The sequence below is a fragment of the Scyliorhinus torazame genome, chromosome 15 (assembly GCF_047496885.1).
Source record: "Scyliorhinus torazame isolate Kashiwa2021f chromosome 15, sScyTor2.1, whole genome shotgun sequence".
Classification (NCBI taxonomy): domain Eukaryota; kingdom Metazoa; phylum Chordata; class Chondrichthyes; order Carcharhiniformes; family Scyliorhinidae; genus Scyliorhinus; species Scyliorhinus torazame.
Window position 1 is genome coordinate 6487966 of NC_092721.1, and position 14991 is coordinate 6502956.

General features: G+C 48.3%; 1 protein-coding gene across 1 annotated transcript in view; it reads left to right on the top strand.

The window, feature by feature from the left end:
- Positions 1–14991, top strand: part of LOC140391490 (uncharacterized) — a 406857-nt gene that overhangs the window by 321491 nt on the left and 70375 nt on the right. The window contains exons 31-35 of the mRNA XM_072476012.1: positions 2699–2812; positions 7097–7264; positions 9019–9108; positions 10433–10585; positions 12438–12536. Coding sequence (XP_072332113.1) covers positions 2699–2812; positions 7097–7264; positions 9019–9108; positions 10433–10585; positions 12438–12536 — 624 coding nt within the window. The remainder of the gene's footprint in view (positions 1–2698; positions 2813–7096; positions 7265–9018; positions 9109–10432; positions 10586–12437; positions 12537–14991) is intronic.

Genomic DNA, 14991 nt, shown 5'->3' on the forward strand with positions numbered 1-14991 from the left:
AGGAGAGAGCTGTATTAGAGGGCGGAGCTGTATTAGAGGAGAGAGCTATATTAGAGGAGAGAGCTGTATTTGAGGGAGGAGCTCTGTTAGAGTACAGAGCTGTATTAGAAGAGGGAGCTGTATTAGAGGGCGGAGCTGTATTAGAGGAGAGAGCGATATTAGAGGAGAGAGCTGTATTAGAGGAGGGAGCTGTATTAGAGGGCGGAGCTGTATTAGAGGAGAGGGCTATATTAGAGGAGAGAGCTGTATTAGAGGGAGGAGCTCTGTTAGAGTACAGAGCTGTATTAGAAGAGGGAGCTGTATTAGAGGGCGGAGCTGTATTAGAGGAGAGAGCTATATTAGAGGAGAGAGCTGTATTAGAGGGGGGAGCTGTATTAGAGGGCGGAGCTGTATTAGAGGAGAGAGCTGTATTAGAGGAGGGAGCTGTATCAGAGGGAGCTGTATTCGATGAGAGTGTTGTATTAGAGGATGGAGCTGTATTAGAGGATGGAGCTCTATCAGAGGAGGGAGCTGTTTTAGAGGAGAGAGCTGTATTAGAGGATGGAGCTGTATTAGAGGAGAGAGCTGTATTAGAGGAGAGAGCTGTATTAGAGGAGAGAGCTGTATTAGAGGAGAGAGCTGTATTAGAGGACGGAGCTGTATTAGAGTAGAGAGCTGTATTAGAGGAGGGAGCTGTATTAGAGGAGAGAGCTGTATTAGAGGACGGAGCTGTATTAGAGGACGGAGCTGTATTAGAGGACGGAGCTGTATTGGAGGACGGAGCTGTATTAGAGGACGGAGCTGTATTAGAGGAGAGAGCTGTATTAGAGGAGAGAGCTGTATTAGAGGACGGAGCTGTATTAGAGGACGGAGCTGTATTAGAGGAGAGAGCTGTATTAGAGGATGGAGCTGTATTAGAGGAGAGAGCTGTATTAGAGGACGGAGCTGTATTAGAGGAGAGTGCAATGTGATGGAAGGTGTCATCAGCAGCTCTGCTAAGCTGCACGTACTGGGCAATAACTTGCTCGCGGGCGCTCAATGTGGGTTCCGCAAGGGTCCCTCCGCAAGGGTTGTGTGGTGTAAGAAGTTAGATGGCTGATTTTGCGAGCCCGACAGCACGGGTTCAATTCCCGCCCGGCTGCCGTTACCTTGTAGTCAACCTTACCCCTGACCGGCTAATCCACCACCAGTCACCTCTCATTCGCAAAGGGGACATAGCATCTGGCCACCTGGGACTAAGGCGACTTCGAACAAGTTAATCTAAACCTGAGAAAGAATCTTTTATTTGATTCCGTACCCAATTTGGAAAGAATTTTCAGAACTTTCAGAGTGAAGCCACCTTCAGCTGTTAGAAGGTTAACGTCCATGTCAACGCTCAGCCTTGTCCATCCTGATGCTGTCACACAAACTCAATGACCTTCCTGTAGGCAACATGCTCTTCAAACATCGCCTTTCATTGGTTGCTTCAGGGTAACATGGCAAATAAATCAGAATTGAGGAAGTGGTGAACGTACAAATCAGAAATCTGGAAATGTGCCAGAAACATCAATGCATTGATTGTTCTTTGACAGAAGCAGCCCAGAATGAAACAGCAGGTCCTGCACACAGTGGGCATTGACATGGGGAAGGACTCTGCCCCCTCAAATGGCACGTTACTCCCAAAAGGGAGCAAAGTCCTTTTGCAGTGCCAGAGTGCCCGGCGGGCGCAGCCAGAGTGTCCAGGCAGCACCAGCAGTTCCAGGGCATACCCTGCCCAAAGGGCATGCAGCTGGGGGCCTCTGATCCCCTGGGCAACCCCCACGAGTGCCGTTCCGTCTGTGCTGAACAGCACTCACCCGAGGTCTCCAAGGTCTCCGAGGTGAAGGGATTGAATCCCAAAGGCTCAGGTACCTGGGGAATCTGCACATTAGAGTGAGGCTTACTGCCTCGCTCTAATACAGGATTCACATCTCAATGTCTCGCAAGATTGCGTTGCGAGCCAGGTAGGTCCCGGCAGCGGGGTCGCCCGAATTTCAATGGCCATGCTGCAGATGTTCGGGTGAACCTTGGCCGTAGGATCGTGCCCAAATACTAAATCTATCAGTGCAGATAGAGCAGGATAGGGATCGCCCACTGTACAGGCCCCTGCCTATCAATGAAGCCTATCAGTTTATAAAGTATTCGCGATTATTTATACCCTCAGTCCACGGGTCCATGTCAGATTATACTTCACATATGAAATAGAAGCAGGAGTGGACCATTCGGCCCATTGAGCCTGCTCCACCATTCAATACGGTCAAGGCAGATCTTGGCCTTCAACTCCACTTTCCTGCCCGCTGCCCACACCCCTTCATCCTCTGAGAGACTGAACATCTCACTCACACAGCTGCTGAGGCTGTGGTGAGGCTGGACTCTCAGCTGAAAATGGGGAGATTGGTGTTGATGGATTTTGGTTCAGTTCGGGTATTCACAGTTACACAATCGAGGTGAATGGACAGTATTCCTGTGCAGCCCAGCTGTGATCTGATCGTTCAAGGGGCTGAACATCTCACTCATATTGCTATCTTTCTCCGTCACTGGCGAACGAGGTGATCAACGCTTCAACCCTTAAATATTTCTGATGGACAATCAGGAAGCTGAAGAGATTAAGTTTCACCGTCATTGATTTAAGGATGAACCATGAATATTTTAAAATGGGATTGAGGCGATTCAGAGACACATTTGTTTCTTGTTCTTTCAGGCAACATTGGGCCAGCAGGTTTACAGGGCCCTCCAGGACTCCCCGGACCAGCAGGCACAGGGCTACCAGGTCAACACGGCAAAGAAGGACCCCAAGGACCACCCGGCCTCCCAGGTATGTTCAACACACTGCCTGTTTGTGGGTGGAGCTTTAGGGGGGGGGGGAAGATTCCGATTGCACCTTTCCTGACCACACGTCAGGAGGAAACACTTCAGAGGCAGTGAGATACTTTTAAAGTGTTAAATGCAGCAGACAAATAACACAGCAAGATCCCACGAACAGCAACAACAGAATTGGGCCATTCGGCCCATCCTGCCTGTACCGTCTCTCCAAACGGCCATCAAGGCTCAGAGACACACTGTTTCTATTGAAATAATCATCTAACGGCCTCTTGAACGCCTCGATTGAACCTGCCTCCACCACACGTCCAGGCAGCACATTCCAGGCCCAGACCACTCGCTGGGTGAAAAATATTTTCTCACATCACATTTGCTTCTTTTGCAAATTACTTTAAATCTGAGCCCTCTCGTTCCTGGTCCCTTTACCAGCGGGAACAGTTTCTCCCTGTCCACTCTGTCCAGCCCCTCATAATTTTGAACATTTCTGTCAAATCTCCTCCTAGCCTTCTTCTCCGAGGGGAGCAGTCCCAACCTCTCCAATCTATCCTCGTAACTGAAGTTTCTGAACCCTGGGAGCATTCTTGTAAACTCTTCTGCATGCTCTCCAATGTGTTCACATCCTTCCAGTAATGTGGCTCCCAGAACTGTGCCCAATATTCCACCTGTTGATTAGAGTGCAGGGCAGACATGTCCCTGTGAAAATGAGGGATAGAAATGGCAAGATTAGGGAACCATGGATGACGGGTGGAATTGTGAGACTAGCTAAGATGAAAAAGGAAGCATACATAAGATCTAGGCGACTTAAAACTGATGAAGCTTTGGAGGAATATCGGGAAAGTAGGACAAATCTCAAACACGCAATAAAGAGGGCTAAAAGGGGTCATGAAATATCTTTGGCTAACAGGGTTAAGGAAAATCCCAAAGCCTTTTATTCGTATATAAGGAGCAAGAGGGTAACTAGAGAAAGGATTGGCCCACTCAAAGACAAAATAGGGAATTTATGCGTGGAGTCAGAGGAAATGGGTGAGATTCTTAATGAGTACTTTGCATCGGTATTCACCAAGGAGAGGGACATGATGGAAGTCGAGGTGAGGGATGGATGTTTAAATACTCTAGGTCAAGTCGGCATTAGGAAGGGGGAAGTTTTGGGTATTCTAAAAGGCATTAAGGTGGACAAGTCCCCAGGTCCGGATGGGATCTATCCCAGGTTCCGGAGGGAAGCGAGGGAAGAAATAGCTGGGGCCTTAACAGATATCTTTGCAGCATCCTTGAGCACGGGTGAGGTCCCGGAGGACTGGAGAATTGCTAATGTTGTACCTTTGTTTAAGAAGGGTAGCAGGGATAATCCAGGGAATTATAGACCTGTGAGCTTGACATCAGTGGTAGGCAAACTGCTGGAGAAGATAGAGGGATAGGATCTATTCACATTTGGAAGATAATAGACTTATCAGTGATAGGCAGCATGGTTTTGTGCAGGGAATGTCATGTCTTATAAACCTAATAGAATTCTTTGAGGAAGTGACAAAGTTAATTGATGAGGGAAGGGCTGTAGATGTCATATACATGGACTTCAGTAAGGCGTTTGATAAAGTTTCCCATGGCAGGTTGATGGAAAAAGTGAAGTCGTATGGGGTTCAGGGTGTACTAGCTAGATGGATAAAGAACTGGCTGGGCAACAGGAGACAGAGAGTAGTGGTGGAAGGGAGTGTCTCAAAATGGAGAAAGGTGACTAGTGGTGTTCCACAGGGATCCGTGCTCGGACCACTGTTGTTTGTGATATACATAAATGATCTGGACGAAGGTATAGGTGGTCTGATTAGCAAGTTTGCAGATGATACTAAGATTGGTGGAGTTGCAGATAGCAAGGAGCACTGTCAGAGAATACAGCAAAATATAAATGGATTGGAGAGTTGGGCAGAGAAATGGCAGATGGAGTTCAATCCAGGCAAATGCGAGGTGATGCATTTTGGAAGATCTAATTCAAGAGCGGACTATACGGTCAATGGAAGAGTCCTGGGGAAAATTGATGTACAGAGAGATCTGGGAGTTCAGGTCCATTGTACCCTGAAGGTGGCAACGCAGGTCGATAGAGTGGTCAAGAAGGCATACAGCATGCTTGCCTTCATCAGACGGGGTATTGAGTACAAGAGTCGGCAGGTCATGTTACAGTTGTATAGGACTTTGGTTAGGCCACATTTGGAATACTGCGTGCAGTTCTGGTCGCCACATTACCAGAAGGATCTGGATCCTTAGAGAGGGTGCAGAGGAGGTTCACCAGGATGTTGCCTGGTATGGAGGGTGCTAGCTATGAAGAAAGGTTGAGTAGATTAGGATTGTTTTTGTTGGAAAGACGGAGGTTGAGGGGGGACCTGATTGAGGTCGACAAAATTATGAGAGGTATGGACAGGGTGGATAGCAACAAGCTTTTTCCAAGAGTGGGGGTGTCAATTACAAGGGGTCTCGATTTCAAGGTGAGAGGGGGAAAGTTTAAGGGAGATGTGCGTGGAAAGTTTTTTACGCAGAGGGTGGTGGGTGCCTGGAACGCTTTGCCAGCGGAGGTGGTAGAGGCGGGCACAATAGCATCATTTAAGATGCATCTCGACAGATATATGAACGGGTGGGGAACAGAGGGAAGTAGATCCTTGGAAAATAGGTGACAGGTTTAGATAAAGGATCTGGATCGGCGCAGGCTGGGAGGGCTGAAGGGCCTGTTCCTGTGCTGTAATTTTCTTTATTCTTTGTTCTTTGTTCTTTGAGGTCTAACTAGGGTCTTGTATATGTTCAGCATAACCTCCTCGCTCTTGTACTCTATGATCCTATTAATAAAGCCCAGATACTGTCTGCTTTATTAATCACACTCTCCACCTGCCACCTTCAATGATTTATGCACAGATACACCCAGGTCCCTCTGCTCCTGCGCCCCTTTAAGAATTTTACCCTTTATTTTCTATTGTCTCTCCCTGTTTTTCCAACCAAAATGCACCCCTGCATTGAACTTCATCTGCCTCCTCTCTGCCCACTCCACCAACTTGTCTATATCCTTTTGAACTTCTACACTGTCTTCCTCACAATTTCCAAGTTTCATATCATCCACACATTTTGAAATTGTCCCCTGCCCACCAAGATCGAGATCATTGATATATCTGGAAAACAAGGGTCCCAGTACCGGCCCATGGGAGACACCATCAGAAACCTTCCTCCAGCACAAACATTATCCATTGACCATTACTCTCTGCTTCCTATTATTAGACCATAAGACTATAAGACTATAAGACATCATTGTATCCACGTTGCCACTCTTCCTTTTATCCCATTGAGCTACGACCTTTCTCACAGGTCTGTTGTGTGGCACTGCAGCAAATGCCTTTTGAAAGTCCCTGTTCACCACATCAACAGCACTACCCTCATCGACCCTCTCTGTTACCTCCTCAAAAAACTCCAGTCTCCTGAGTCTAGAGAAGACTGAGGGATTATGGCCAGCACCCCTGCAATTTCCATTCTCAATTCCCTCAATATCCTTGAATGCACCTCACCCTACCCCAATTCTGTATCTACTTTCGCCATGGCCTGGGTAACATCTACCTCCTTGGTAAACACAGATACAAAGTATAAAGTATATTTCTTTATCCCTGTGTAAATTATCAGAGACGGTTACTCACTAATTCAATATTTATTTATGTGTATTACGGGCCAGGGTTTAGAGAACCCCAAAGTGTATCATGGAGTTCACCTGACCCATAACTTTTAATAGATTTTGGTTATGGGGAGCACACAGCTCACTCCACAGGTGTGATGCAACAGAGAGCTAAAGTACTTTTAAAACAAAACAATGTTTATTATATGAATCCAGTTAACATTTTATAAACACACAGTAAACATCTTAGCAACTATCAACTCAAATACTCCCCCCAAAGAATACAGTACTCTATAAGTAACCCTTAATCTTTCCCAGCAACATCCATAAGACAAATACCCTCTTTAACAAAGACAGCAGGTTTTAAATTCTCTACTGAGAGCAGTTATCACTTTTAAATTAGCAAGTGATCTGAAGACATTCTTTTCATGCAGAGAGATCAAAATTACACCTTGTTTGGCCGGATGCAGCTCCAACTCTGAAAACAAAACTAAACACACACTGTAGCTGCCAGCTCAAAAAAGAAAGTGAAAGTCAGACAGCCCAGCTCCACCCACACACTGACATCACTGCAGCTATTTGACAAACACCCATTTCTTAAAGGTACATCCACCTGACACTGTGATCATTATTTTTATAATGTAGGACTCCAAGGATCAGCAGGAGTGAAGGGTGACCCTGGTTTTCCAGGGTTAGACATCCCAGGGCCGCAGGGGGAGAAGGGGAGACATGGACCCCAAGGCCTTCCTGGTGCCCCAGGTTACTCAGGGCAAATTGGATCCCCAGGAAAAGATGGTCCTTCAGGCTTACAAGGTAAGATATTGCTTGCAGAACATTTATTTTTGTTAATTACTCGAACTTGCTTCTGGAGAAGTCTCAAGAGGGGAATTCCAAATCATTGAATCATAGAGAGCATGCAGCCTGTACTGGCGTTTTGGAAGAACGATTCAACATACTCTTGTATGTTTTTACCCTTTAAATATTTATCAAATGCCTCTTTTGAAAGTTACTATTGAGCCTGTTTGTGCCACCCAGTGAAGCAAAACATACCAGAGCATCACAATGTTATGCTTTAGAGAAATATTCTCTTTGTCTTCCAGCCGGATTCATTTACCAACGTTCTAAAATCTGTGTCCTCTCGTTTCCACTCTCCTCCAGTGAAAATAATTTCTCCCCATTTATCCAATAAAAACCCCTCAGAATTCTGAACACCCCGACTAAATCTCCCCTTAACCTTCTCGGCGTCAAGCAGAACAATCCCGTCCTCTCCAGTCTCTCCGCATTCACTGGAGTCCTTCATCCCTGGGGACGCTCCGGTAAATCCCCTCCACTCCCTCTCCAAGGACATCCTTCCCAAAATGTGGTGCCCAGAATTGGACACAGTTCACCAACAGGAACACACGTCCATCAGGCCTATTCTGTCGTCCAAATAGATCGTGAACCATAAGCTACCTCAGCACCCTTTTCTCCATTATTCTCTTTGATATCTTCAGTGTCCAGAAATATAGGGATTTTTGTTCTGAACAGACTCAATGACTGAAGTTCCACAGCCTCTGGGGCAGAGAATTCCAGAGATTCCCCATCCTCCGAGTGATGAAATTCCTCTTCTCTCAGTCATAAATGTCCTGGCCCTTGTTCGGAAACTGTGACTCCTGGTTCTAGACTCCCCCCGCCTTCCCCCCTACCCATCATGCACCTCCTTCCAGGGAACCACCCCATCCACAACTACCCCATCAGGCCCGGTAAGAATTTTGTAAGTTTCAATTCGATCACCTCACATTCTTCGAACGTCTAAAGAATACAGGCCCAGCTTCCTCAAGCTCTCCTCAAAAGACAATCCCACAACCTCAAGGAATAGTGTTGGGATCCTCCATCACACCCCTTCTGTGGCAAGTATATCCTTCTTTAGATAAGGAGACCAAAACTGTACCCAATTCTCCAGTGCAGCCTAATTAGTGCATTCTGAAGGATTAGCATAACACCCTCGTGTTTATGGTCTGCCCCTCTATTTATAAAACCCCCTTTCAACAGTTTGCCTAACTTGTCCAGCCATCTTCAAAAATTTGTATATGTGAGTTATGGATCTCTGCTTGTACACCCCGTTTCGAATTGCACTGTTTAGTACATATTACCTCCTTGTGCTTCCTTCCAAAATGATCAATTCTGCTTGAATCATAAAATCATAGAATTTACAGTGCAGAAGGAGGCCATTCGGCCCATCAAGTCTGCACCAGACCTTGGAAAGAGCACCCTACCCAAGCCCACATCTTCACCCTATCCCCATAACATTTGAGGGTCAATTTAGCTCGTTTAGAAAAAGAAGCATTGGAAACTTGCTGTTGTGATAGATTCCCAGTTTTATGCTGATGCTGAAATAAGTCTGAAACAGGACGGCCTCAATCAGTCTGGTGTCAGCTTGTGTCCTGTCTCTGGATTTCACACTTACCACATTGGTTTTGTACCAACACTAAACATGTCCTCAGCTACTGTCTACTCACCTCCTGTAAACGCCACTGTTACATTTCATTCTGCTGCAATGTTCTGACATTCTGATCAACCCATTGTAGGTCCCAAAGGAGAAATGGGCGTCATGGGGACTCCTGGAAGCCAAGGATTTCCGGGTCCTTCAGGGAATGCTGGATATCCCGGTCCAAAAGGTCAGTAATTATTATCCATTGCAAATGGTTTTTGATTGGCCACAGGTAACTGAAAGTATTTTGCGTGAAAGCAAATGTATTTACCGGATGATGAGTAATGAAACTGTAGATGCTGGAAAGACTGAAGCACGAACAGAGGAGGCCGGGAAAATCCAGCAGTTCAGGCAGCATCTGTAAGGAGAGAAACACAGTTACTGTTAACATCCACCCCGTTTCTCTCCTTCCAGACCTTCTGAGATTGCTAACTTCACATTTACAGGATGTGGTGCTTTGGGGGTTCAGTATTTATCAGTGTGTATCAGGGCACTTCATTGTTAAAAAGAAAAGAAAGAACTTGCATTTACAACCTAAGGCATCCTGAGAGAGGCAGGAGGTGCGAGGGTGGGGCGGGGGGGGGACATTTGCTACAATATTTTGTCATGATATTAACAGACTCGTAAGCCTCCAGAAGCAAAATATATCTTTCTTTTTTTACAAATCTCCTGCCACAATTGGGAGAGCGGTCTCACAGACTAGTCAAGCAACAGGCTGACAGTCATACTCACGGAATCATACCTTACAACCAATGTCCCGGACAGCAGTATCACTGTCCCAGGGCATGTCTTAACTCACCAGTAGAACAGACCCAGCAGAGGTGGTGGCACAGTGGTATGGATTCAGAGTTCCCCAGGAGTCCTCAACATCGACTCTGGACCCCATGAAGTCTCACGGCTTCAGGTCGAGCATGGGCGAGGAAACCTCCTGCTGATCACCACGTAACATCTCTCTTCAGCTAATGAATCAATGTGGACATCAATTGGGGGAAGTTCTGAGGGTGGCATGGTCACACGATGTACCCTGGGTGGGAGATTTCAATTTCCATCACCAAGACTAACTGGGCAACTCCAGGGTGACCTAGCCAGCATCCTCATTCTGTGAAAGAGTTAAAAATGTTCCATGCTGAGCTGAGTAAGGCAATGAAAACTAGCAGATGTTCAATGAGTCTCATTAAAGTTTAAAGACACTTCATCAGACACTGATTCTCACTGTTGATGAACTCAGAGCAGGCTGGAGCAGGCATAGATGGTACTGGTAGTAGGATCTGCCTGTCTGTTTGGTGACACTCAATACTCCAGTTTTATAAAGATTGCTCAAGTGTTTGAGGTCTGAATGAGTTACCACAGCAGGGGAGCAGCGAGCAGGAGGAAGAACTGAACCCAGACTAGAAACACAGAACGCGGTGTGTGTTTTTAACCCCTTTGATACACTTTGCAGGAACAGGGGGAAGTGAGCGAGCTTCCCTGATTTGCACAGCTTGCGCATATTGACATGTGTTTCGTTTCAGGTGGGCAGGGCTTGCCTGGTTTCCCAGGACCCAATGGAGTACCAGGTGAGAAGGGGGACAAAGGGGAAGTTGGTCTTGTGGGAAAACCTGGAGTGATGGACAAACTTGAGATGGAGAAAATGAAAGGGCAGAAAGGAGAAATCGGAGATCCAGGTAAATGGATTCATTTTTGACTTTTCACAAGAGCATTGTTCTGAGCCTCTCTGCTTGTGTGTACATGTATGTGGCAGTGTATGTGCAGTGTGGGCATATGTGCATGTTTGTGCCTGACAGTGCGTGTACCGTGTGAGCCTCCATATGGTATCCGTGTGCGTGTTTTTGAAATGAGCAACTATATAACGTTGTAGGCATGTGCACACTTGGCATCCACTTCCTCCCCCTGTAACTCTCAACTTATCTTCTGATGTTAATATTTGATGTTGAACCAAACATTAAGCGGAATGAAATTGGTCTTTGGCAGTCACGCAAGTCAGGCAATACGAAATTCACGGTCTGTTTTACACCCCCTCGATTGGTTTCCTATTGATAAATAAATTGGGGTTTCTGACCAGGGCACCCCGGGACATTGAGGGTTTGAATAGCAACGGAATCCACTTCCAATTGGGACCGGACGGGGGCTAGCAAGGACCCGCTGGGGTTGGATAAGTATGATTCTGTGCTGCCCCTCAGGCACTTCTGGCCTGGAAACCTCCTCTTCAGCATCAAACAGGAGGCCCCAAAGCTGGGAACCAAGCCTCGAGCTGTGATATTCCCTCCTCCGCCTGGTCCTGCTACGTGAGTTGGCCCTTCGGTGGGAATGTTGCTTCAAAGATAGTTTTCCCGGGGTGGAGTGAGGGAAGGTGAGTCAGGAATGCTTAAACACCCAAAGCAGCTATTGAGCTGACTTGGTGCAGTGGAACTAGGGCAACATTGTTGTAAGAACATGAGAAATAATAGCAGGAGAGGGCTATTCAGTCCCTCTAATACACTCAAAACGTTAGATCAGGGATGATGGGAGGAGGTTGGGGTTACATTGCCTCGTTAAGCCACATATCCCCTTTCTGTGTGGATATTCAATGCAGCGCTAACCCAGAAGGTAGAAGGGGACCCTTGCGTCCGTGTAGGGTCCTTGAACCTGGGTGTCCTTGTGCACCATTCGCTGAAGGTAAGCATGCAGGTGCAGCAGGCGGTAAAGAAGGCTAATGGTATGTTGGCCTTCATTGCGAGAGGTTTCGAGTATAGAAGCAGGGATGTGTTGCTGCAATTGTACAGGGCCTTGGTAAGGCCACACCTGGAGTATTGTGGGCAGTTTTGGTCTCCTTCTCTGAGGAAGGATGTTCTTGCTCTCGAAGGAGTGCAGCGAAGGTTTACCAGACTGATTCCAGGGATGGCGGGACTGACGTATGAGGAGAGATTGACTAGGTTGGGATTGTTCTCGCTGGAGTTCAGAAGAATGAGGGGGGATCTCATAGAGACGTATAAAATTCTAACAGGACTAGACAGGGTAGATGCAGGGAAGATGTTACCAATGATGGGTGTGTCCAGAACCAGGGGTCACAGTCTGAGGATTCAGGGTAAACTATTTGTGACAGAGATAAGGAGACATTTCTTCACACAAAGAGTGGTGAGCCTGTGGAATTCATTACCACAGGAAGTAGTTGATGCTAAAACATTGAATATATTCAAGAGGCGGCTGGATATAACACTTGGGGAGAATGGGATCAAAGGCTATGGGGAGAAAGCAGGATTAGGCTATTGAGTTGGATGATCAGCCATGATGGTGATCAATGCGGAGCAGGCTCGAAGGGCCAAAAGGCCCCCTCCTGCTCCTATCTTCTATGTATCTATGAACGAACTTTCCAATTGGCTCCCTCTCAATGTGGCCTCAATGTGTTGGATTGGCGATTACCACTCCTGATGCGATTGGCCTAGGCTGTTGGCAGCAATGGGATGAGGTCCACACAGAAACAATGAACAATTATTCCTCATCGAATTGTCTTCTCAAAGATTGACCGTTGCTCTACAGGACTTTCAGGTTCACCTGGATCAAAGGGCCATCAAGGTGTTTCAGGTGACCCAGGATTGCCAGGAAAAGATGGTCAACCCGGATTGCGAGGACAACAAGGTAAGGGGCGAGACATCAACAAGTGTAATATGACAGAAATCTGTTCGGTAAATAGACATTGGAATAACAGGTGAAAATATACAATTGATTCCTTACTTGCAGTTTCTCGCTGGTGCAAAAGAACGTCAGGAATCTCGCAGCCATTTTCTATTATTTGTTTCAGATTTCTGACATTGGAGTTTTTTGGGTAAGGTTTAACTAAAACAAAAGAGTCTGTTGTGGGCGGGAATCGAGGGGTCATTCCCGGCGCTTGTAGCACCAGGGACGACCCGCTATCTAATGGCACTCGGGTTTTTACAGCTCCCGCAGGGAATGCCCCAGAGAGGTCACACTTAGCCGCAGATCCGGCATGGCGGAGCTCCTCTGTTCAATAAGAGATTGTGATGCCCCAAAATCTCGCTCCCCCCCAAAGCAACCCTCGCACACCCCTCCAATGCCCCAATTCACCTGTTGGGGGGGTCCACCACATACCGGCAGGGGATCACTGTGCCCAATCCCCGGCGAGGGTGAAATGCCAGCTTCGCACCTTGGCACTGCCTGCCTGGCACCCTGGAAGTTCCACTGCCAGCCTTGCACTGCCACCTGGGTATCTTAGCAGTGCCATGGCGACACCTGAGTGGCACTGCCAGGGTGATAGGCTGCCACCCTGCCCAGAGGCCAACCACTTGGGGGGCCTCCAATCGCCTGGGAGACTCCCCCAAGGGCCGTTCGGCCTGGTCCCTGTTCGGCCTGGTCCCTGTTCGGCCTGGTCCCTGTTCGGCCTGGTCCCTGTTCGGCCTGGTCCCTGTTCGGCCTGGTTGCAGCATCAGAGCACTCACTGTACAGCCAATGAAATGCTGTTGAAATACAGCCGCTGTTGTGATGCAGAAAACAGTGCAGGTAATTTGTGCACAGTAAGATCCCACAAAGAGCAATGAAATAACGGCTAGCCCATCAGTTTTCGGGAAGTGGGCTGAGGAAGTGGGCTGAGGGATAAATACTGGCCAGGAGACGTGATAGAACAGCCCTCCTCCTCAAATAGTTTCATGGAATCTTTGGTATCCATTTGAGGATTTACCCCTAAATTAACAACATGGGCGCGATTCTCCGACCCCCCCCCCCACTGGGTCGGGGAATTGCCGGGGGCTGGCGTGAATCCCGCCCCCGCCGTGTCCCGAATTCTCCGCCACCAGAGATTCGGCGGGGGCAGGAATCGCGCCGCGCCGGTCGGCGGGCCCACCCCCGGCGATTCTCCGGCCCGCGATGGGCCGAAGTCCCGCCGCTGTCAACCCTCTGCCGCCGGCGTGGATTAAACCACCTTTTGAACGGCGGGACAAGGCGGCGCGGGCGGGCTCCGGGGTCCTGGGGGGGCGTGGGGCGATCTGGCCCCGGGGGAGCCCCCACAGTGGCCTGGCCCGCGATCGGGGCCCACCGATCCGCGGGCGGGCCTGTGCCGTGGAGGCACTCTTTTTCTTCCGCCTTCGCCATGGTCTCCACTATGGCGGAGGCGGAAGAGACCCCCTCCCCTGCGCATGCGCGGGGATGATGTCAGCAGCTGCTGGCGCTCCCGCGCATGCGTCGCCCGGCGAATACCTTTTGGCGCCGGCTGGCATGGCGCCAAAGGCCTTTCCCGCCAGCCAGCGGGGCGGAAACCGCTCCGGCGCGGGCCTAGCCCCTCAAGGTGAGGGCTTGGCCCCTAAAGGTGCGGAGAATTCCACACCTTTGGGGTGGCTCGACGCCGGAGTGGTTCCCGCCACTCCTTCACACCGGGACCTCCCGCCCCGCCGGGTAGGGGTGTATCCGTCCCATGTTTGAAATCCGGCGATATCCTGGTGGGTCCACAATAATAACAATAATCTTTATTGTCACAAGTAGGCTTACCTTAACACTGCAATGAAGTTACTGTGAAAAGCCCCTAGTCTCCACATTCCGGCGCCTGTTCGGGTACACAGAGGGAGAACTCAGAATGTCCAATTCACCTAACAGCACATCTTTCAGGACTTGTGGGAGAAAACCGGAGCATCAGGAGGAAACCCACGCAGACACGGGGAGAACGTGCAGACTCCGCACAGACAGTGACCCAGTGGGGAATCGAACCTGGGACCCTGGCGTTGTGAAGTGACAGTGCTAACCACTGTGCTACCGTGCCGCCCAATTTAATTAACTGAGTGAATTTAACCAATACACGCTCCAGAGGCAGAGGAAGAACGTGTGTCCCCCTGTAACAAATCAACATGGGGTGATTAAACAATGTTTAATAAGTTATTTATGGAGTGGTTAAAGGGTGTTTATAGGGCTGTTTATAGGGTTTAAAAAGGTGATTAAAGGATGTTTATGAGACTTTTTAAAGGGTGATTAAGGACATTTGTAGGGCAATTTCTAGGGTTTTTATAGAGTGAATAAAGGATATTTCTGTTGTTCCCACTGTGAAATGTCATTCTCTGTCACCATATGCTCACTGACCCATGGCTTCCAT